The 24,347-nt window shown below is 34.9% G+C and overlaps 1 protein-coding gene across 1 annotated transcript; it reads right to left on the bottom strand.

Moving 5' to 3' along the window:
- Positions 1–141: 141 nt before the first annotated feature.
- LOC133188509 (E3 ubiquitin-protein ligase ubr3-like) lies at positions 142–24,347 on the bottom strand. The gene is made up of 36 exons (XM_061323967.1): positions 24,112–24,347; positions 23,682–23,895; positions 23,230–23,369; positions 22,905–23,051; positions 22,271–22,378; positions 21,777–21,910; positions 21,045–21,273; positions 20,195–20,508; positions 19,801–19,893; positions 19,466–19,621; positions 19,008–19,136; positions 18,825–18,877; positions 18,196–18,335; positions 17,145–17,290; positions 16,681–16,750; positions 16,214–16,310; positions 15,928–16,075; positions 15,518–15,616; positions 15,055–15,244; positions 13,994–14,450; positions 13,694–13,788; positions 13,061–13,225; positions 11,626–11,759; positions 11,121–11,231; positions 10,602–10,796; positions 8,375–8,508; positions 8,077–8,156; positions 7,842–7,950; positions 7,544–7,641; positions 7,232–7,350; positions 7,010–7,111; positions 6,577–6,702; positions 6,117–6,305; positions 5,652–5,861; positions 5,111–5,250; positions 142–2,407 (listed from the first exon to the last, which is right to left on the bottom strand). Exons 1-36 carry the CDS (start codon positions 24,338–24,340, stop codon positions 2,290–2,292), a joined length of 5,418 nt encoding a protein of 1,805 aa, XP_061179951.1. The 5' UTR covers positions 24,341–24,347; the 3' UTR covers positions 142–2,289.

The following is a 24,347-nucleotide window of genomic DNA, read 5'->3' as shown; positions in this document are numbered from 1 at the left end:
GTAGTAGGCGGTGCTATTTATCAACTCGCTTTTCTCTCATTGGTCCTCTGGTACAAGTAACTTACACAATAGATATTAATTGGTTAGCTGTAAATACACTCACAGTTTTTATTCACTCGGGGCTCCGCCCCTCGTGAATGAAAAACTGTGAGTGTATTTACAGCTAACCAATTAATATCTATAGTGTAACTATAACTTGTAATCCAGATTAAAAAGACCTTGTATGGTGTACATGTGTAATGAAATGTCCACTTAGAATTGTTCAGCGTTATCCAATGACAACTTAACTCTGTGTAAGAATTGGCTAGCTAGAAATATAAACTAGACCCCTGAATCATGAAATGGTCTTAAAATCACATGAAAGACAAACATTTCAAATTTTATATGTGTTCTTTTATAAAACTTCAAGACAATGTAAAATTTTAACTAAGTTTAAAACTCCATCAAGATCCTGGGGGCCAGAAGTCATTCATACATATCTCTGATAAGGCCAAACAAAAAAATATGTGTGGTTCCGGTTACACCTCCAAAAGAATTAGGGTAGGTAGGTAGGGAATTTTTTTTTTTTTAACAAAATGATTTTCTTAATTTTTCTAAATAATACTTATCACTACTTTGCAAATGACATTTAGATGTGGTGTGATAATATACTAGTCAATATTGGTAGGGGACACCTACATGTTAGCTTGCTTTGGATTTAACACTAATAAACACTTGCACTATTTTGTGCAAGGGGGCCGTCATTGCTGAAACTAAAACTTAAACCGGAGCCATTGATGGAAATTGGGGAAAATTCCGGAAAAAATATGAAAATTGCCAAATAAAAGTTTAGGGTCGGGGGTATAAAATAGGGACGGTCGGGTAACAGGAACCACACATATTTTTTTATTTGGCCTAAAGAAAAGAAAACATGTCTTAAGCTAACAAAGCTGTACAGTGTGTCTACAACGTTATAACAGAAAAGTTCCATGTACTATAAAATCTGTACAGGTTCCCCCAAAAAACTTTTACCTTTGGAACAGCCAGCCAGATAGGTAAATTGATAAGTAAGCTATAGCTGGGGACAAATAAAGCACCAAAAACATTCAGAAAGAGTACCGATATTTGGATTAAGGACATACGCAACATAGTTTGAACTTTATTGTCTTTTTCCCAGGAGTTGAAGAGTTCCAACACTTAAAGGAACTGTGTGCTACATTTTAATGTCTATATATGCTGTTCTATACTTCTTTTAAAACAAGTTTGGATAAACAAAACATCTAGAATATATGTTTAGTAATTTTTGTATATTTCTTTGAATTATACATGTACAAGAATTTTCATCATTGATATCTTTTCAAAACCCCTGGTAATGCATGCTGATTTTTTTTGTCTACAAACATCTGATGGCACTATAATCTTAAATTAAGAATATCTTGAAAAATTATCAGTAGGTAAGGTACGTTGCGTATGTCCTTAATCTAAATGGTTTCAAAATTCACACGTATTGACATCACTGAGAAAAAGACAATCAACCTGTTTCATTTGTAAACAAGTTGACTGGGTGCACAACCTTATTACAGCATGAAGTGGTTTTCATTTCTACACAGATGTAAATGTGCTAAATTAATCCTAAAACGATAAGATATATTGTCGGAGTCAACTTCTTGATATTTAAAATTACGATTTTTTGAATACTTAATTGCACTCTCTTCAACAATACCAATGAGTGTGATCAGATCTATACCCCGGTAAGTATTTTGTACAACATAAAAAGAGTATGAACCCCCTCCACTAGTAACTTCATCCTCTGGGCTAGCACCTCTGATTCTCTGATATTCTTTTGCAATGATCCAGCAATGTTGGGAGTAGTTCTAATGCAGCAATATGGACTTTTAACCAGATTTCATAAACGTGATTATAAACTGAATTTCAAAATTACATGTAGCAAAACAAGTACATGTGTATTAAAAAAAAAAAAACATCCCAATTTGCTTTAATACTGAATCATGGAGAATAAAACAATAGGGTAAAGAAAGCCCTCCATTATTTTTTTGTTTTCAACAGTCTTCAAAATGAGCATTGTATCTTTATCATAGTTGAGCATTTTGAAAAGCCATCTCAAAAAAGAATCCTTATTGTTGAGTCCATTCCTATCTACCAGATTGTTCATATGAAACAGACAGTCTGACTGACTGAATATCAAATCCAATCTGAAAGAAAAGAAAGACAAACTCTGATTGGCAGAATGTGTTAAACATCCTGATTGGTGAGATCCAGTGCTGAGCTGGGGCTTAACCCTCTGATTGGTTAGAGCCTATCCTGGTGCCAGATCCAGCGTTGACAACTTCTGTCAAAGCTATGAGTTAACCACTGCTGTTGGAGCAGATGATATCTCTCTTTGCTCAGGTACAGAGGCTTCCCTCTCCTGCAAAAAGAACAACATCTATTAATTCATAAATCTATTTTTAGTATCTGAATAGAGAAAAATTTCTTAGTTATTAAAGAGGGCTGGGTGGTCAACAAATTACCTAATAGATCCACCTATCAATATTTTTCTAGCCATTAACTATTATTTAGTTTTAAAAAAAACATAGGTAATCAAAGATTACAAAGCTCACCTCAACGAAGGTTATCTACAAGTAAGGCAAATCTCACATCATATTTTTACTAGACTAAGTTAGTGTTCATCCCAAGATCAATATCCATACAAGTTTGGTTTAAGAAGGACTTATAGATACTTGGAAATAGACCTGCTCAAAAAACTTTTAACCCTTTTACTAATCAAGAAAATTTTGGTCAGTTCCAACATCCAAAGCAAGTCTGGAAGTTTTCATCCTTAGATGCACCATCCATGCAAGTTTAATCATAACATGCCATAATATTATATAGCTACTCCAAAAAAATTACTCTGGTCACTCATCTGGAAAATGTTGGTCAGATTCAGAATCCAAAAAAGTCTGAAAGTGTCCATCCTAAGATACATCATTCATGCTAATTTGATTAAAATATGGCTAAAATTCACTCATCTGGAAATTCTAGGTCAGATCCAGCATCCGAGGCAAATGTGTTACTGTCCATCCTTAGATGCATCATCCATGCAAGTTTGGTTCAGGTAGGGCTTTTAGTTACTTGGGAATGGACTTGCTCCAAAAACTTTAACCTGGTCACTCATCTGGAAAATCTAGGTCAGATCCAGCATCCTAAGCAAGTTCGGTAGTGTCCATCCCTAGATGCATCATCCATGCAAGTTTGGTCCAGGTAGGGCTTATAGTTACTTGGGAATGGATCTGCTCCTAAAACTTTAACCTGGGACCCCGAAGCTAACGCTGACGCCAATGCCGGGGGTATAGCATAAGCTCATCTCGACTTCGTCGAGGTGAGCTAAAAATAAAGCACACATAATATTTAATGCAATGTCCTCAAATTTTTATAAAGAGCTCTTTTTTTCCAGGAGATTTAAATAGTCTGAAAATGACCATGTCCACCGAGCCCTCTAAAGTGTACTGTGCATGCATGCCAACTTTTGAAAATTCCCATGGGGGATTTTGTGCGTGACGACAACTTTCAAAGTTTTAAATTCGCGACATTTGTAGTGAAAATAAATGTTTATCCCATTCTTTTTTAATTTATAATATTGATATTACTTATTAATACAGCTTAAAGTCAAGGATTAATACACAAACAAAATTTTTCCTTCCAAAATTCAAATATCTTAATTTGCTTAAATAGGTGCCTCTCTCACTAAAGAAGTGATATCTGTTTAGTTAAACATTATTATGTTTGACCAAGACACATAATCTGGTGAAAAATGGGAAAATGCACAACTTTCAGTTCAATTACTTTTTTTGCTTTTTTTTTTGCAAAGTTTTAGAAATATATGAGATTTTGTTACTGTAAAGTTTCTGGGATTTTACACAATTAGAATTTCCTAATTAGATATTAAATTATTAAATTGAAAGAAATATCGAAAAATTGGAATGCATTTTGTGTGTGTGTGTGGGAGATAAGAAAATTTGTTTTTGGTATGTACCTTTAAATGTAAGTGTCATTTAATTCCCTATTATTATAATAAGTAGACATGATTAATTTTATCACACACAAAAAACAATTTGAAGATATAAATTTACTCTTAAGATCATCAATTATTTCACAGAAGGATACCCCCTATCCCAAACAAAAATTTGTGTGGGAATGCATTTTGTGTGTGTGTGTGGGAGATAAGAAAATTTGTTTTTGGTATGTACCTTTAAATGTAAGTGTCATTTAATTCCCTATTATTATAATAAGTAGACATGATTAATTTTATCACACACAAAAAATAATTTGAAGAAATAAATTTACTCTTAAGATCATCAATTATTTCACAGAAGGATACTCCCTATCCCAAACAAAAATTAAAATTGTTATTATAGTCATGATGAACTTTGCAGTCTTGGAAGTGTCATGTGGGTATTACCTTGTCATAACAAAGAAATACAAGGTATATCGCCTTTGGGGGGGGGGGGGGGGAGAGAGAGAAGAAATTCACTGTACTTGACTTTGTTGGTTCATTTTTAAATTATTTTCATCTTATTTTAACCGGTAAATTTTACAATATTTTTATTATAAGCAGATAAAACAGCAGGGATGCTTTGTAGTTTTCTACTTTCGTTTTTTAAAAAAAAAAACGATCTACATGGATTCTGATTATCATACCAATGTAATTAATTTTTGTTTTTAATAAATGATATTTAATTAACCCCTAAATCTATGTGTTTCACCATGCATACCCCTTCTAACTGAAAGTTTAATACCCTAACTGCTCCAGGCTATGTAAGTTACCTGTACCTGGACAGCTGTGTGCGTTCAAGCGAGAAGTGATTTCCTGTGGCTAATTAACACCTCTGCATGTGTTAATTTAACAATGAGACTAATTTGTGTGCATTGAATAAACAAGTTCGATATTATAATCCCGATTGACAAAATATGGTGGTAGAGAAATAATGAAAATCGGAAATTTTAGGGTGAATTTTTCAAATCCGGATTTTAGGGCAATTTTGCTCTCCCGATCGGGAAAGCGGGATCAAAGGGTAAAATCGGGAGGATCCCGCCTAAATCGGGAAAGTTGGCATGTATGACTGTGACTTACTTAAGGTCACGATCCTCCTCCCCATGGTCATCCAAATACACAGACCCCCAGAGTGTAGCACGTGGACCGCGAATTACCACCACAATCGTAGAGTTTATTAGCAGAAACATCCCTGTACCTGCCCCACACTGAATGGAATGCTGAAATATGAAATGTCAAATTAACCAACCATCACACAAAGTTTCATGGAAAAATTACTAGAAAGCAAATCAAAGAATTTACTTATTCATTTAAAAACCTACAGATAAAAATGTTTAACAAATTCTGCATGCCATGTAGTTTACTCTTAAGACAAGTTACATACACAATGTTATGGTCTGATTTTTCATTAATTTTACACATCAAAATCTTCCGGAGACTAAGAATGCATCAAATTAAAATTTTTAATGAAATGGCCAACACTTAATTAAAACTATAAAAAATGAAACACACATACATGCATGTGGGATTGTTTTATCCTCATTCTTTTGAAAAGGAAAAAAGAGAGTATTTTCATGTTTACAATCTTAGTTGGCTAAAAAAATCTGTTTATATTACTTACATGAACACACTCAGAGACCCCCTGCTGTGTACAGCAATTTTGTCTGAAACAGGTGTACTGTCCACACACTAGACAGATGGCCGGGTCATTAGGTACCTCCCCACACGTCACGCATGGCTTCTGGCTGTAAGCCTGGAAGATCAGGTAGTATTGATGGGGCAGTTCAATCAACTGTGGACGGCTCCAGTTTGTGTTAGCCATCAGGAGGGACTGAAATCAAACAACATGTCTCTTTTTAATATTTAACACTGCTCTATACATGAAAGATACATGTACATTGCTCGTATTTGAATTTACATGAATAGTCTTAGTTGAACAAAATTCATTCAGTAATCTTTTTCCATTCTTACCAAAAAATATTTTGGCTTCCTTTGTACACTAATCTCTAAGAAATTTATAATCATTTGATTATTCAACAAAATGGACATGTTTTCCAAGAAAACTTTCCTAGGCATGACCTCTAACCTTGAAATCCACTGGTTCCTGATTGGCTACATTGGCTAGGTCTGTACACCAAGCTCGGGTCAGATTGAGCGGTTCCTCAGTTGTCCACCTTACACGTGATGAGCAGGTACTCTGACCATCATTGTGGGAGGGGCCAGTACCCTGGATCCTAAGATAATCACACAGGTGTAGGAACTCGCAATCAGAGAACTGAAACAAATAAAATATCAATTCATTCACTCGCACAAAATATAAAACTACAACAAGAGAAATCTTGAATTGTTTCCTTTTTTTGTTTTTTTTTATTTTACTCATTTACTAAAAATAGACTTCATCGATTAACAGAAAATCAAAAAATCAATAAACTGAACATGTAGAAGTAAATTATTTTCTACAAGTTTTTTAAGTAATTCTTTGATTTTCTGCAATCTTGACACTGCAGCTCTAAGTATCAAACAGTGGATGATTGTAAAGAACTGACCATTTGTTTGGGAAATTCCACATTAAATAAGTGATACTTGAGCAGGGCGGCCACCCGGAGGAATGGCAGAAATATGTCCTGTATGGCCATGTCCACACTCTGAGGTGACCAGACACTCTGACATATCTACAATAAAATTATACTTTGATCATTCTATAATGTATCTTAAAATTCAAATTGGTATTAGCACCTATAACGCATACATAGTTATTTTTGCCCAGTGTATTTAGCCCTCTCACACTTGCAAACAGTTTTGCCCCATTTAAAGTTTGCCCATTCACAGTTGTGTTAAAGAGATAACTTTTGTCTTCATTGAATTTTCCCCTCTTAAATTTACCCACTTGCAACATATAACAGTGCATTTTTCATTTTTTTTCTACTAGAACTTTTTTTGATAATGAAATGAGTGGCAGTGAAAATAATCTGATCTTACTGCAGGAATATCTTTGTCCATATCAATGTCGTCATAAACCCGACTCAGCTGTAGACGCGTGATCACATGACTCATCATTCCTTCCAATGATGTCAGCTGGGACTATAAAAAGACATGTTATTAACAATGATTATATTATTATGGGACTCTGTATTAACTTTCAAGCATGACCACATTTTTCTATATGAAGATCATTGTTCACGATAGGACATCCACACTTACATGTCTTCCCTTTTTCCTCCATGCCTCTCTCTCCTCCGACGTAAACGTACAGCTGGTGGTAGCTATAGCTTTGATGTACACAACATTGTACAGGACTCTTAACACACTCTCAAAGTGTTCTATACAAAAAAAAAAAAAACAATACATCTTCTATGCTTGAAAAGAACTAATAACTACATGTATAATACATATCTTTTATATTCTCTCAAGAGAAGGATATAAGAATGAAAATATTGTTTATGTTTATTTTTGTTGTATAATGCATCAATGAAACATCAATTTAGACAATAATTTGTTTACACTGAACATTACCTATTTCCATTGTGGATGGCAGAGTTAACAAGATCTGTATAAGGAGAGACACGGGGTCCTTCAGTAAAAGTGGGACTTCTTTATGATACAAGGAAACACTAAAATGTAATTACACAACAATGTAAAATGTGTAAAAAGACATCTGATCTAATTTGTTGAACTGTCTGTGTGTTGAAACCAACTCAGGCAAGAGTCATGCATGATTGAAGACATGTATACACATTTGATTTCTATTGGTTTCTCAAGAGTACTCAGACCATTAACACATGACCAGAAGTCTAAGTAAATATTTGCTTACCTATCAGTCTGTTCAGAACGGCATAAGCCAGTCATGTGTGACCAGAGATCAGTATAGGGTTTGGTAGTCAGAATTTTACTGTGCATGCTGAGAACATGGTATGTTGGCACTGAAATACGAAATCACATTCAAATACCAGAAAATATCATTTTATCAAGTAAAACCAAACCTCAACACACTTCTTTTCTTATTAAAACCCTCATTTTCATATAAGTGACCCTGTAAAAAAACTCACAGAAGCAGCGTTTTCCTGACTGAGACGTGGACTCTATAAGAACTTTCCCTCTGTTGACTAGCTCCATCTCTAGGTTTGTCCTACAAAATCATTCAATTTAAATCAAAAAGTTTGTAAAAACATCACACAACATTTATCAAATCCCCACAGAAAATATGAACAAAAGCTTTCATTTGCTCTCTGACAACAGAGAATACTTCAGAATTATTTTTATATGCTCTCTTACTGATTAGATATTAAACTTCAAGTGATAACAAAGTATAAATTGCATATTTTTAAATAAGAGAACCAGTCTAACCTGGCAACAGAACAAACAAAGAGTAGCACACTCTCTGAGGTCTGGGAACTAGTGTAGGTCTTAAACTTCCCATAGGTGGCATTTGTCAGGTCCTCCATGACACTGCCCATCACTTTAGTAAGGTTAGGGGATCTCTGAAAGTGTTCATAGCAAGGTTAGGGGATCTCTGAAAGTGTTCATAGCAAGGTTAGGGGGTGTCTAAAAGTGTTCATAGCAAGGTTAGGGGAACTCTAAAAGTGTTCCTAGCAAGGTTTGGGGGTGTCTGAAAGTGTTCATAGAAAGGTTAGGGGAACTCTGAAAGTGTTCCTAGCAAGGTTTGGGGGTCTCTGAAAGTGTTCATAGAAAGGTTAGGGGATCTCTGAAAGTGTTCATTGTAAGGTTAGGGATCTCTGAAAGTGTTCATAGTAAAGTTAGGGGATTTCTGAAAGTGTTCATAGTAAGGTATGGGGATCTCTGAAAGTGTTCATTACAAAGTGAGGGGAACTCTGGAAGTGTTCAAAGAAAGGTTAGGGGATTTTTGAAAGTGTTCATAGTAAAGTTAGGGACCTCTGAAAATGTTCATAGTAAAGTTAGGGGATATCTGAAAGTATTCATAGAAAGGTTAGGGGATCTCTGAAAGTGTTCATAACAAAGTAAGGAGATCTCTTAAAGTGTTCACAGCAAGGTTAGGGAATCTCTGAAAGTGTTCAAAGTAAGGTTAAAGGATCTCTGAAAGTGTTCCTAGCAAGGTTAGGGGGTGTCTGAAAGTGTTCATAGAAAGGTTAGGGGATCTCTAAAAGTGTTCCTAGCAAGGTTTGGGGGTCTCTGAAAGTGTTCCAAGAAAGGTTAGGGGAACTCTGAAAATGTTCCTAGCAAGGTTTGGGGGTCTCTCTGAAAGTGTTCATAGAAAGGTTAGAGGATCTCTGAAAATGTTCATAGTAAAGTTAGGGGATTTCTAAAAGTGTTTAAAGTAAGGTTTGGGGATCTCTGAAAGTGTTCATTACAACGTTAGGGGATCTCTGAAAGTGTTCATAGAAAGGTTAAGGGATCATTACAAGGTTATGAAATCTCTGAAAGTGTTCATAGCAAGGTTTGGGGATCTCTGAAAGTGTTCATAGTAGGTTAGGGGTCCTTGAAAGTGTTCATAACAAGGTTAGGGGATCTCTGAAAGTGTTCATAGTAAGGTTAGGGGTGTCTAAAAGTGTTCATAGCAAGGTTAGGGGAACTCTGAAAGTGTTCCTAGCAAGGTTTGGGGGGTCTCTGAAAGTGTTCATAGAAAGGTTAGGGGAACTCTGAAAGTGTTCCTAGCAAGGTTAGGGGGTGTCTGAAAGTGTTCATAGAAAGGTTAGGGGAACTCTGAAAGTGTTCCTAGCAAGGTTAGGGGATCTCTAAAAGTGTTCCTAGCAAGGTTAGGGGATCTCTGAAAGTGTTCATAGTAAGGTTAAGGGATCTCTGAAAGTGTTCATAGTAAAGTTAGGGGATTTCTGAAAGTGTTCATAGTAAGGTATGGGGATCTCTGAAAGTGTTCATAGTAAGGTTAGGGATCTCTGAAAGTCTTCATAGTAAGGTATGGGGATCTCTGAAAGTGTTCATAACAAAGTTACAAAGTTAGGGGATCTCTGAAAGTGTTCATTAAATGTTAGGGGATCTTTAAAAGTGTTCCTAGCAAGGTTAGGGGATCTCTGAAAGTGTTCATAGTAAGGTTAAGGGATCTCTGAAAGTGTTCATAGTAAGGTATGGGGATCTCTGAAAGTGTTCATAACAAAGTTACAAAGTTAGGGGATCTCTGAAAGTGTTCATTAAATGTTAGGGGATCTCTGAAAGTGTTCATAGCAAGGTTAGAGAGTATCTGAAAGTGTTCATAACAGGGTTAATGGTATCTGAAAGTGTTCATAGCAAGGTTAGGGGATCTCTGAAAGTGTTCATAGTAGGTTAGGGGTCCTTGAAAGTGTTCATAACAAGGTTAGGGGATCTCTGAATGTGTTCATAGTAAGGTTAGGGGGTCTCTGAAAGAGTTTGACATGTCTTTTGTATATTGAAAATTAAGTAACTTCTCACACATTTAGCATTTTAAACTCTACATGGTTACACATTTAAACTATAAATGGAAAAAAAAATTTAAATCATCTTACGATATTAATAAATAACTATACTTCAAACTTAAAGGTCTTAATCTTTGCTAATGACTAGGAATTTCTGACAAATTCAATGCTCAGTCAAGTCAGTGCTAATGATTTGCTAGACATACAGGTGTTATGGGTCTGGAGACCATCATTTCAGCTACGTCTTTAATCAGTTGCTGGGGATCAGGAGACAAGGGCCTCTTCACAGTAAACTGGTCCTCCTCTGGAGGAATTGGAATCACAGAGTTAGCAAGCTGTCGACAAAGGGGGCACCAGTATTCTCCTTTGTTGACAGCCAAGTTTCCTGTCATCTCCTGAGTCTGTTCCATAAAAAACAAGAGAATTCTAATATAGTTTAAAATGTCATATCAATGGTACTGTATATATTGTATATTATATGATGAAAAAAGTGCAAACTGACTGCATGGAAACAAAAAAACTTCCTCTACAATTAGTTTTATTTTAAATGTACCTATACAACAAACAAAATCATGCAACATGTCCAAGATTTCAAAGACAACTTTACCCATCTGTAATTCAATAAGTTATCAAAATTTCTAACAAGATTTTCAAATTTCTCTGTTTACTTCCACAAATTTTGAAGAGAATCTTCAGTACATGTAACAAACATCTGGTGAACTGACCCTGAGAGACAACAGATACGAGCTGTGACAGTCCAGGTGTAGATAGTGACCACAGGTCTGAATGACCACTCCTCCCTCCCAGCCAATGTTCACTGACACTTGACACGAGCTCTGACAAACAGAAAATCATCACTCTTCTGAAAACTTTGATGATTCTTATAATAAATGGGTTTGATAAACAACCATATGTAAATAATCAGTATTATTTCTTTTTTGTCCAATTTTACCTCAAAGCCATTTTTAATGCACAATTAAGGATATTGATCAAGGAGGTTTCTTAAAGATGTACAAACTTCAACTGAATCTAGTGTGTACACATTTTTACAAGATATTCCATGATGAATGAAGCATTCCAACCTTGAACTTTATGTATATCATGTATAAAATATGAGGCATTATTGTAATACATATAATTATTACATATGTACATGCATACTGAGCTTACACTGTCTATCCAGTATTGTATATTCTGAATATGCCAAATGTAAACATTAGTATCTTTTACCTCTTCAAAGTGCTCAAACATGGTTTTGAGCTGCTGTTTCTGGACAGAGGCACATGAGATGTGTGAATAGAGCTGTTGATCCTTCTTCAAGGGCAGACTGATCACATCATTCTCCTGTAGACGGTGTCCCAACACTAAAATTAACACCATACTTTACATACATTCATCTTGTACATGGATCATCCTCAAGATTTTCAGTAAACATTGAAGTTTCTTCCTATGCTAAACAAAGTCAAAATTGGAAGGTATCACCTTAAGGTTTAAAATTCTTATGAGTGGTCACTCAGTGATATTCAACATGTGTTGGTGATCTACTCAATTTTTCTGATTTTATGTTTCTCCCCATGCTAGAAGTCTGCATACATTGAATTAACCTGTAAGTTAATCTTAAAAATCTACAACAACCTTAATGTCAGGGTTCGAAATTCACTATATACAACTCACAAAACACAAGTTAGAATTCCCAAATTGCGAGTTAAAAATTAGGTAACTCGCAAAAACTTGCGAGTTGATTTTTTTTGCATTGAAACTGTATCAAAAATATATAATATGACAGGATACAATGCTTTTGATTTAAATCAGTAATTCAACTAAAAGTCACACTGTAGTTGTATTTTGTGTATTGTACAGTAGTTACTTTTTCTTTAAGGTCAAGATCTAGTAAATGACTCTAGACAGTAGATTCATTATGACGTCATAATCAATTTAAACTTTCTTTTTTCCCGTACTTTATGTCTCTAATAGAATTATGCAGAAAATGAATCATTTTCATGGAATTCAATTTGAAATTATCTGAAAAGTAATCCCGTTACCCATATTTAATTTATCATTATTTTAAAGAAGAGGCGAAATACATATAAATTACCATTTTCTGAGAGACTGTAGACAATCTGGATATATTTTCTTCGTCTGATATGGAAAAAAACTCCCGTATTCATAACTGGTTTTCTCAATTTGTTATTGAAAATAACAGTTTATATGAATTTTATCTTGTTTACCTACAAATTATGGCCCGAAACACTTATTTGACCAAGCTTAAGTTATAAAGCATCATTAAAGGAATTTATTTCTCAAATTTGAGAAATCTGTAGGCACCTTTCATTTACTAGATCTTGACCTTAAGTTACATGTATTTAATTTATATAAATTTAACTTTATATGAAAATTGCGAGTAGTCTCACAAAATTGCGAGTTCACTTTCTTGGTACTCGCAATTACATGTATTTGCGAGTTGTAATTTTAGGGAGTTTCTAACCCTGTTAATTACCACAGAGATACAGTAACATGTCACAAGTAAAAAGATGGATAAAACTTGTAAAAGTATATCTTTTAATACACACCTGAGATTCAGGCCAAACACAAAGTCTGGTTTTGATTTTCATTGTTAAGCTATAGGGAGACATTAACCAGCAGTCTTTTATCTAGAGGTACTCACCACTACTTGGCTGTAGAAGCACCACTAGACCCATCGTCTTCTCGGCGGTAGAGGGTGACGTGGTTCCACAGATGACACAATCATACTCCTTAACTCGCTGACTGCCTCTGGTCTCCTGCGGAATCTCTGTGGAGGACGTGTCACTCGTAACCTCATTCTCATCATCTACAAAAGTTTTCACTCTCAAATTTTATTTCATCTTTGGAATATAAAATAATATTGTTGTTTTCCTCCTGCACATCAATCACAAATATCTTCTTGGTGTGGATGCTTTTAGCTATAAAAATTATATTAAAATAAATCAAAATGAACCAAATATTTTAGCACAGTAGTTTCATTTTATAGTCTAAGAAATTATAGAATTAATCTTCATGACTAATTAATATCATGTATTTAATTTGATTCTTAATTAAGAATTCATATAGCTTCAAATAAAAGAGTTTCTTACTTGCCAACAGGTGATTACTATTTTTTTTTGCATTTTAGGCACATTGCAATTATTGAAAATTCTAGATCTCTTCCAGCAATCATGTGAAAATACTGATAACACCAGTTAATCATAGCTGATAATAAATGGTTTTGTTGTGTGTGTGTGTGTGGGGTGGGGGGGATCAGGCTCACTCGTAAACAAACCTGACACAGGATGAAGATTGTGCTCCATGAAAGCTTTCTGTTTGGAGGCAAATTTGTTCATGAGTTTCTGTTGCCTCTCTCTGGCCTTTCTCCTCCTGTAAAAGTCACAAAACTTTTATCCATAATACTTTTGATTTTATTAATACATTGAAAACCATTCTAATTCCATTATATTTACAGGGATATCCCCTAAAATAAATCCACATCCATTGCACCTTGCCATCATCTCTTCAACCTTACAATTCTTCATGAAAATATTTCTGATGTTCAGCAGAGAATAATTAATGACAGATATCTAACCTCTCTTCATCTTTGGCTGTGTCTCGTTTTTTCCCCACCCCCGATGCCTCCTTTGGCTGTAGAGACCTGTAAACCTCCTCAATGGCACGTGCACACTCCGTACTGCTCCGTGACATTTTGTCCAGGAGCTTACACAGAAAAAAAGGTCCATCTCCTATCACAGAATCAGACAACTGTCGCTTAGACTGAGACAAAGGAACATAGGAACAAGATCGCCCAGTCAGTTTGGCATGGATTTTCATGAGAATGCTTATAATACATTCATTGATTGGGACACACAGTTTTTGAGCATGCTCAGTGGAGACTCCTCTGTTTTCGTATTTTGGCACAGAATCAGTTTTTCCAGTGGCCTGGTGAGACTTGTGTGTCACCAGGTGGCAGTGTCCAGATACAGGGACGGGAACCAGACTTGTGGGAACAGCTCCAGAGTGGGCCGCCGTGATTGGACCAGCCGTATCTACAGATAAACCAATGGTCAGTGATTTCATTTTACATCCAGTTACTTCACTGATTACTACAAATATGGCCATGCAGGGTCAGTGAGAAAAAGACATGCACTTATTCTATCTGACCTCTACAAATAAAACCCTAACTTAGTCAGTAGATAAAATTAATTCACAGCCTTCTCATGAGGCATTCCATATAAAAAATTTACATCTTAAAGGATTTTCAAAAATGTACTTCTAAAGTTTACATTTGTAAATCTCTGCATTTTTGGCTGGAATTTATCTAACAAATATATACTATTCTGGTTGAGTACTGCTGGTTTGAACTCTTATGACATTGCACTTTCAAAAATTTGAAAAAAATTGTTACATTGCAATAGCTAATGGTTTATCTTCAATACCTGACAGAATAAATAATAAAATTATAAATATATAAACATTCACTAGCAAGTTTTGAGTACATGTATATTACTGGATCTTAAATTCCTGAGATAAAGAAATGTTACAAAAGAAGATCTTTTTCATCTTTTTCAGCTACATTGTAACTTGGAAAACTAATTTTCACTTCCTTGGATTCACAAACAATCTTAAAACCATGGATATTCAGTCACTTACTCATCATGGCACTGGGAGCCATTTGGAACATTTCCTCTAGAGTGGAGAGAGACGATGGCAGGAAGTCCTCGACCAGGACCGGAATCAACACTTCCTTCACGACCTCGCGGACGTTCTGTTGGATGCTGGTACCACAGAACCAGTCATGATAATCCACATCCGTTACACTTCCACAGAACGACTTGTTAAACTGAGAAAGTAAATATACAAGTTCAGAATCAGAAATATCTACCAACTTCAATTTTCAAATATCTGAAAGAAATCTTTCAGTTGTTTAATTTTCTGTCCCATGTTCAGGATGAATGATTCAAAACATCTCCAAAATTAGGTCATTAGATCTTTAAAATTCATACACACATACAGGTATGCATATTTTACTTGAAATTTGTACAGGATATATATTTTCACCTTTATACATGTTACTTCATACAGTGTATACATTGTGTGTACATGTATATTTTACCTTTCTACAGGTATCAGGAGAAGGCAAGGTAAAAGCAAGGTCAAGGAGGTGTACAGTGTTGTACAAAATGCTGTCTGGAATGCTGGTTTCCTTCATGAACTGATAGAAACAGATATAAACCCATTATAAAGACTACATTACAAAGGACTGAAAAAAAAATCATCTTAGGACAGTAAAGCCATATCATACTTGAGCTCAAAAGTTACTTGCCAAAAGCAATTCCATGAACTTAACAACAGAAAATTCAGTATCTCTAACACCAATATCTTGAATACCATGGACATGTCACAGTGATTTTGAAATCTCATCTACTTATTCAGTAAGTATTCTACCCTCAATATCTCAAAAATTTTTCTCAGGTCCATCAAGTGCAAGAAAATGAGGTTTGACTGTAGTAAGTTTTGACTTACCCTGTATAGAACTGTGAAGAGAAATGCATGCATCGTTCTACAATGAAGAAGTCTGTACAGGTCTTTGTATGCAGGAGAAATTTTCCCTGGGGGTCTGAATGGTGGCCAGGGAGGAGTCTTGGACTTGTATTTCCCAGACTGTCTTATGCTGTAAATAAGGTGAAAGAAGCAATAAGAAAATGCCTTTTGAATGGTGGCTTGATAATTGAATGCATGTACAATTACCGAGATTAATTACAAAAATATCTCCAGCTGAAATTTACATTTAATTTGTAGTATAACTTACTGCTCTGTGTATCTGTCTAGTGCTGTCTGTATGTCTTTCTTGTAGAGAGCTCTAAGGGACACATGGACTGGATCAAATTCCTTTTCCCAAACAAATCCTAAAAATCAACAATATTGTTAACAATGGTCTTCATATACTAAGTTATTTTAATTCTGGCTTTACAAGCCTCTATGAAGAACATAATTTAAGCTTTACCAAGTACTTTTCACTTGAAATAGTAATCCTATGTGTAAATATAAGAGATAGGTGAGATTACTATAAATGGATAATGTAGGTTCTTACATTTATGAGGTTAAACTCTGACTCAAACAAGCTGTCTACTTAATATTCATCATAGAGATACCTTTGGCAACTTTTAATTTGGATACATTTAGGTGTACATGTCCCCTGCAGTCAAGATGAATATTTAACTTACATGTGTATGCCCCCCCCCCCCCCTCCTTTTGGGAGACAGGATGTATATTTACCTTTAGGTGTGTACGTTCCCTGCTGAAGACCTCCACTAGACTCCAAGTTTGGTGCCTTGTAATCAGCTATCTATAATAGAAAATTAAGATTTACACATTAAATACAGGTACATTTATGGGGTTCTTGGTAAACCTACCTTCATATACTTTTTTAACCAAAAAATGAACCACTCAGAGAATATTGCATTGATAATTACATGTCCCCTACTGGCCAAAGCAAATTTAAACATTGTACAATCATTTATCATTGATACTTGAAGCTATGATTCTAAAAATTCAAAAGGCATGTGCAATATAGGCAACAGTCACACTACAAGTTATGGGATAAGTATCTGACCTGCAGTTTTAGTCAACCAGTCAATGACTGACACAGTATACAGATCAGATGAATGCTATCAAGCTCTTGATACAATCCTTACCATGACCAGTTTGGTTACAACATAACCTCATTAAATACCACTTACCTCAGCAAGGGTGGGCTCAAACAATTCCTTCTGCCCTGTGATGCCAGACCTCTCCGGCATGGAATCCATTATTTGACTGTGTGGCTTGTCCCCAAAACACAGAATGGTGGCCATCTCCAGGTGTGTCAGCTCCTTCTCAGTGATACCTAAAAATAGTAACACTTCTTCGTATCATTTGCTGAATGTCCAGTTTTATTCAATTTTGTGGTTGTCAAAATCACAAAGAAAGAGATACTGTATACAGGATTATCCCCCCACCCCTGTCCTGGTAATTTTTGCCCTATCACAAATACAAAATACATATGCCTTGTTTTAAATTTGCCCAGTCATACAGTAGTGTTAACAGAAAAAAGATAACTTTGTTCTTGTATGAAATTACACTCGAACTCACTTACACTGAACTCTCTATTTGAAAAATTGATTAGTTTGACATGAATTTGGTTTCCCCTAAAAAACTAGTACAGTTTCTTAATAATAAAAACTTGTTTATTGAAATTGGTTAAATTGAAAAACTCTGATAATTTGAAGTGATTTTGGGGTCTGCTGAACACAAAGCGTGTTTATTTAATAATGGTTACATTGAAGATGCTGATTGCGACGCATGGACACAGGTGATTAATTATATACAAAGTCTATCACGTGTAAATTTTTCACCCTCAGTGGACTCTTGTAAAAATTTAATTATGTCTTGTAATAATAAAACAACAATTGTACATTTCTCGCTAGAACATATTGGTTCTCTTTTATTTTCTAACTATGGCATTAAGACTGACATGGCTAAAATATCTACATTTTACATGTAACTCATGGCACAGGGATATAATGAAATTAGGTAAATTTTAAATAAATCTCAAGGTACCTTAAATTTCAATGTAAACGTGTTTGACTGTATTCTGTTTTGAATTCCTACTGGCAAAGACGATAGAAATAAAATGAGGGCAAAAAACTTCCCTGTATAGAGTAATAATAAATGAGCTACATTCTTTGTCTTTGAAATTCACCATAAATACCCTGGAAAGGATATCAAACAATACACAATCATATTCCTTACCTAAGTAAGTTCTGACCCCCAGCAGTGTTGTGAAGAACTGGAGAATAGCATCCACCATTGCTATCTGTTGTTCAGGCTCCAGCTTAAAGCTGGTGTTGATTGGAGTTGAGCCAAAGGTCAACCAATTCTCAATATGAAATCTGTATCAAGTTAACATCAGATTGATTGAATTGGTTATTGTAATACATTATCGAATATACTTGAATGTTACGATACAAAGGATACGAAACTCAATTGTCCGGCTCTGGGGAAAATATATGGAATAGGTATTTGAATTAAAATATATCCATTTTAAAATTTGAGCCAATTTTATTAGTGCTTTCTACAGTATATACTACATAAATACATGTACTGTATGTGGTTGAGGGTAACATTGAAAATTTACATCCCAAGAAAACCATTGTCAACTGACAATGGTTTTTCAGGGGTGAAAACTTTCAATAATATCCTCAACTACTTGCAGCATTAATTATATTATAAGGAATGTTTCATACAAGTACAAATAATGGTGAACTGTGCAAGCATAGATTCCATGCATTCAACATTGTTTTTCAACAAATGCTTCTCGACTAATGAATTCAACTCATTTACATGAACGTATAACATCAGTAAATACTGAAGAATCTCACCTTTCCATTACTGTTCTCACAAAGTAGTCAGGGTCAAATTTACAGGCACAAAGCTGAAACAGCCAAAACCTCAAACTGTACACCCAAAGTACATATTCACAAAGAAGAATACAAAAAAGGTTAATCTATTTCTTTCTCTGAATTTCACATTTGCTATGATGATATGCTAAAGGTTACAAGTACCTGCATCAGATATAGGTCAGCATCTCCCATGGAGTAACAGAAGTGACACTGAATGTAAGTCATGGCTTGACCTTTGATCTGAATTCCATTTCTGACCCACATAGAGGTGTATATCTCTGCCAGACAGACCTACATTGTATGGAACAAACAAGTTTTTTTTATTAGAGTAGAGAGACAGTACATACAGTCAAACACTGTAATAAGGAATTGACATGGATAGCTAAAAAATACATTGTTTTGTTATATCCATAATTCATATTTAGTTTAAAATAATTCTTTACTTTTTGGAATGGGATGTAAAAAGCTTTGATTTTCCTTAATTGCTTTTTTTTTTAATTTTAATAAAGTAAATACAGGAAGTATTTTATTCATTCAATCATCAAAAGTACCTCCCTACAATATTCACTAACAAAAATTAATACTACATGTACATGATCCTGTGTATGTATAATATTTACCTGTATTTGTAAGAGATGTGTAAAGGTCATCTTTAGGACTTTCTCAGTCAGTGGGAGGTTGTCAAAGGTCAACTTATGATGAGTAATCCCAGTCTCTATGAATGTTGCTAGGTAACGATGAAGAGGAAGGTGAAAGGTCAGCTGGTAAGGATTTGGCTAAAAAAAAAACCACACACACAAGTTGACTTTAAGCACACAACAGTTATTACTGATTGACTCCTTTACTCACTGTTTAACTGAACTTTACATCTTAGAAATTGACTTTCACATACATCGACCTTTGTGTACTACTTGCATTTCTGTACTTTCAGACCTTTGAATACTTTGTCACTGACCTTTGTAGACTCTTTACAGTTGATGGCATCAAACCAGTCCTGGAGAGCATCCACACAGACTTTGATCATGTTCAATACATGGTCTTTACTGTCCTACAAACAAATAAGAATTCTATCAAACAAGAGACTCAATAAAATTACAAAATAACAACTCAATCTGTTCTTTTGAATAACTTCCTTTGTTTAATTTGTAAAATGTCTTGTCAACTTGGAGTCAGTGTCCTTATAACTACCTTCAACACCAAACTGAAGAGTAAACTTAAGCTCAGATATATGTACATGTAGTTATGTAAAACACAGCATTCTGTTGGATGAATTTACATGTAAATATTTACACTTCTGCACAATATATTGATGAAGTTTGTAAAATGATAGAAATGTAACAGTCTCTTACTGGGGTTTTACAGTGAGATATGAGGGACCACATGGGTGCTGAAGCAATCTCGAGTTCTGCTGAAAAAGCAGCATAGTAGGTCTCAGACTCGAACTCAACATGTTGACTGAGTTCACGGTGGTTGAGATTCATTCCTTGGAAATACGACAGAAGATCCAACCACATAACCACCAGTTTGCTGTCAGAGAGAAATTTGTGAGCCACCTTTTTATGGGCCAATAGATTGATAAAATCGCTGACTATGGGCCAGTAGATGTGCTCCTTCATAATATCATTGGTACAATCCACCACCATGTGGAAGTTCAGTCGGAAATCTGTAAAAAAAGGAATAAAGACCATTCCAAAATGAATTTTGACATTCATTTCCAACTGTATTGAATATGCAAATCAGTTGCAGAAGTGTGGAGCTAAAACTAGAACTCTCCAATACACCATTCTCTATACTAACCCTCTACTGAATTTTTTTAAGAGTTACTAGCTCGAATACTATCTTCTTGTTAACTCTTCATTTAACTAAATTACTCTCTCCACTAATACTCCAATGAACTTTTCAGAAGAGACTTCTCTATATATTATCCCTCTACAAAACTGTTAAGTATTCTCTGTGCTAACCCTATAGTGAACTATCAGTTAGTGTTATCTCTATACTAACCCTCTAGTGAACTCTCCAGTAGTGGTATCTCTATACTAACCCTCTAGTGATCTCTCCAGTAGTGGTATCTCTATACTATCCCTCTAGTGATCTCTCCAGAAGAGCTATCTCTATACTATCCCTCTAGTGAACTCTCCTTTAGATTTACCTATATTAACCCCATAGTGAACTCTCCAGTAGAGATATCTCTATACTAACCCTCTAGTGAACTCTCCAGTAGAGTATTCTCTATCATGTGGGTGAGGCTGATGATGAGTGTGTACAGTAAGTTGTACTCCTGCACCATCTGACAGGCCAATCTCTCATTACTGAACAATTGGACGCTGATGTGGACGACCCGATTCCCAATCTCTGTCCGCTTCAGACCCTTCACCAGGACCAGGGATATCCTGCTGTAGTGCTTCACAAATGCCTTAGTAAATGCCTCCTGTTTACAAAATAGAAATTCATTGATTCAAAATTTCTTTGACCATTTTTAGCTTTCTAGTTAGTACGTCTGTTGAACATCATTTTCTTGATTATTTTCAAATAAGTGGAATGACAGGGAAATGTTAAATACTAGGTATACATTGAAAGGAATTGACAGCCCATACTATCACTGAGAGTCACTAGTGAAAATACAAATGGCATCATCTATCTCCAACCTTCCGATATTTCAAAGTTTTCTGAGAGTCCCATGAATAAAATTTTGAGGCTTGACTGTATTTGCCATTGCAGCAAATTTTACATAGAACAGTTACACAAACTATCATACAAAGTGAATGTCTATAAATGGTCTACAAAGGAAACTATAAACCTGTAGATCAGATATTGTTAGCCTGTCTTTATAATTCCTTTTGTGTTCTTATCCATATACTGAAAGTACAAAATTCTACTACAGGGTGACCAACATGTACTTGCTAAATCACTCTATTGTTACAAAAACCCTACCTTATAGTGGTCATCTGGCAAAAGACTTAACAGCAGAGTGACCAGCTTCTCTGGAAACTCATACTTGACCATCCAAAAAACCAGTTCATCCAGTAAACAGTTGTGATGTAACTCTTGGGACAGGCCGGGTAATCCTGTAGTCAATAATAAACCACTTTACATATAATCAGAAGTTAAATGTAATACAACTACATGTGTATGCAAACATATTAATGTGTACTCTGTTCCTAATATTAATATTAAACTACTTTTTGTAATGATCAACTTTAAAAAGAACTGCTGTAAAAACACAAGACAATAAAATATGAAAATGAACTTAAAGCACACAACAGTAAGGTAAGCACTTTAATTTAAAAACTGGTTATTAAAGTGTGATCGACTTTAAACACTTAACAATAAATCTCATAATTAATTGCAGACTTGCAAAATGCTGCTAAAATCTAAATAAGAAATGGATGCTTTCCCTACTCCACTTTATTTTTTTGTTTACATACGGTCAAAGTCCTCGAATCCCTTAGGAACACTAAGACTATTTAGTTCCATTTTGTAGTTTTTCTGGCTGTCCACAAAGTAACTGTTGGAGAAATCTGGCAATTCCTCAACTATGACAATATAAAAATGTAACTTATTTTAAATTACAAGCATCGTCTAATAGTCTATTAAAAAATTCCTTGTCTCAATACTGGTTAATACAGATATAAGTACCAATTACCTAAAGACTTATTTGAAAATGTCTCAAACATTTACTGTACAAAAAACATTTAACAAATTTTACATTTCACTAAGACAATAGTCATGGAGGTTGAAAAATCCATTTGAATGTTTCAGTCACAAAGTGGCCTCAATTAGTGAACTTGTTAATAGCATCAATCAGTTTTAATTTGAAAAGATTGCACTTGTAAATGTATATTATGCAAGATATTTGATAAATCTGAATGAAAAGTGTTTCAGTGTTAAATTCACAGATTGAAAAGTAATGCAATACGTTTTCAAGTTTTACCTGAACTTACAGTTTGCTTTTAAGATCTCTGTTTTTCTACATATAATTTTGACTAATCTGACAATTTCTTTTTTTTATTTTGGGGATCAGATAGATGAAACTGAATCCAATATCTTGGCATTTCTTACCTTCTGTTAAATATTTATACATAGTAGTGTTTGTCAAAGCTAGTCCCATTACTTTCCGCATGGCTGCACCCATATCACTTAAACTATGTAGAAAAGACAGGAAGTGCTCTGCATCATTCATTGCCAGACTGAATGTATCCCGGTATGCTGTTGAGGAAATTAACAAAGTCATGCTTCATTACATGTATAAATCTTTACCTAATATATATTATTTTTTTTATTTTATGTTATAGAAGGAAAATGTACAGATCTATTTTGCTATAAATATAAATAACTGGGAAGTTTCTAATCCTTTTAAAGACAAAGATTCAAAAACTTTTGTTACCAATGGGTTTGCAATTATCCCGGAAATGATGAATAAGTCTTAAAATGATTCTCGGCATCAGAGCCTCGGCAATGGCAAGCAGGTCAGGAGGAGGAGTTACATTGAGGTTCTTTCTGTCTGGACCGTGGCGAGAGCAGAATCTAAACAAACGACATAAACATCAACAAAACTAACACAGCAAAATGAAGAAATCAACCAAGCACATTACTGGATTTTCTTAGAAGTAAATACATACTTGTGATAAGTACCGACTGTACACAGAATGTTATATATTTTTGACCCCATTCATAAGAACATGTCAGGAAACAAAAATTCAGGGAAATAAAAATTGAAGATTTTTTTAAAGGTAAATTACAGGGTTTCTCTTATGACACTATAGAAAACATACATTTATATCGTGAGTTTTGGTGGATTAAAACTTTCAAACAAAGGGCCATAATTTGTTAACTTACCCTGATTTATTGAGGACACTGACATCCCCGCAGTCACAAGCCCCACCAGCCTGACTTCGGAACATATTAAAATCATGACCCTCATGGTTTCCAGAATGAAAACATTCATAACATAGGGACATACAAGGTGAAATTCCACATGTTCTACAGCGATACGCAACAAAATTCTTTGTCCATACCAGGCCACATGTCACAGCATTATCATACTGTTTCACTAAGAAAAAAATGAATCTGTTAAGCTTATAATCCACTGACAGAATCAAAATAAAACATTTCATGACCTATATGTTTACATTCTTTGTTGGTTATTAAATGAAGTGAAGTGTCGTAAAGATTATTTTATTTGCAATCTTGAATGCAACCTAAAATGCCTCAAATAAATTCATTCTTTTGGTCTGGTTAGACACATGCACAAATTTGTCTTGCGCACCTGCAGCTGAAAATTCATCAAATGTTGCTCCTCCTGCAATAATCCATCTACACCAGTCTATCGTGTCAACGTCTTCGATTGACTTCCGCCTGGGATCGAATAAATAGTCAAGAAATTCTTTAAAAGCTTTTGGAGAACCATTTCGTCGAGACCACTCTCCTTTAAAGAGACTGGCCACGCTACGTTTCCCTCGTTTCAGTAGAGCTGTCACTTCGCTCGGTGCAGCCATGTTGATG

This window comes from Saccostrea echinata, unplaced genomic scaffold, assembly GCF_033153115.1.
Source record: "Saccostrea echinata isolate AGI-Se365-2 ecotype Australia unplaced genomic scaffold, CSIRO_AGI_Sech_v1 ptg000016l, whole genome shotgun sequence".
NCBI lineage: Eukaryota > Metazoa > Mollusca > Bivalvia > Ostreida > Ostreidae > Saccostrea > Saccostrea echinata.
Note: the sequence above shows the minus strand (reverse complement) of the source record. Positions and strands in the feature narration are given on the sequence as shown.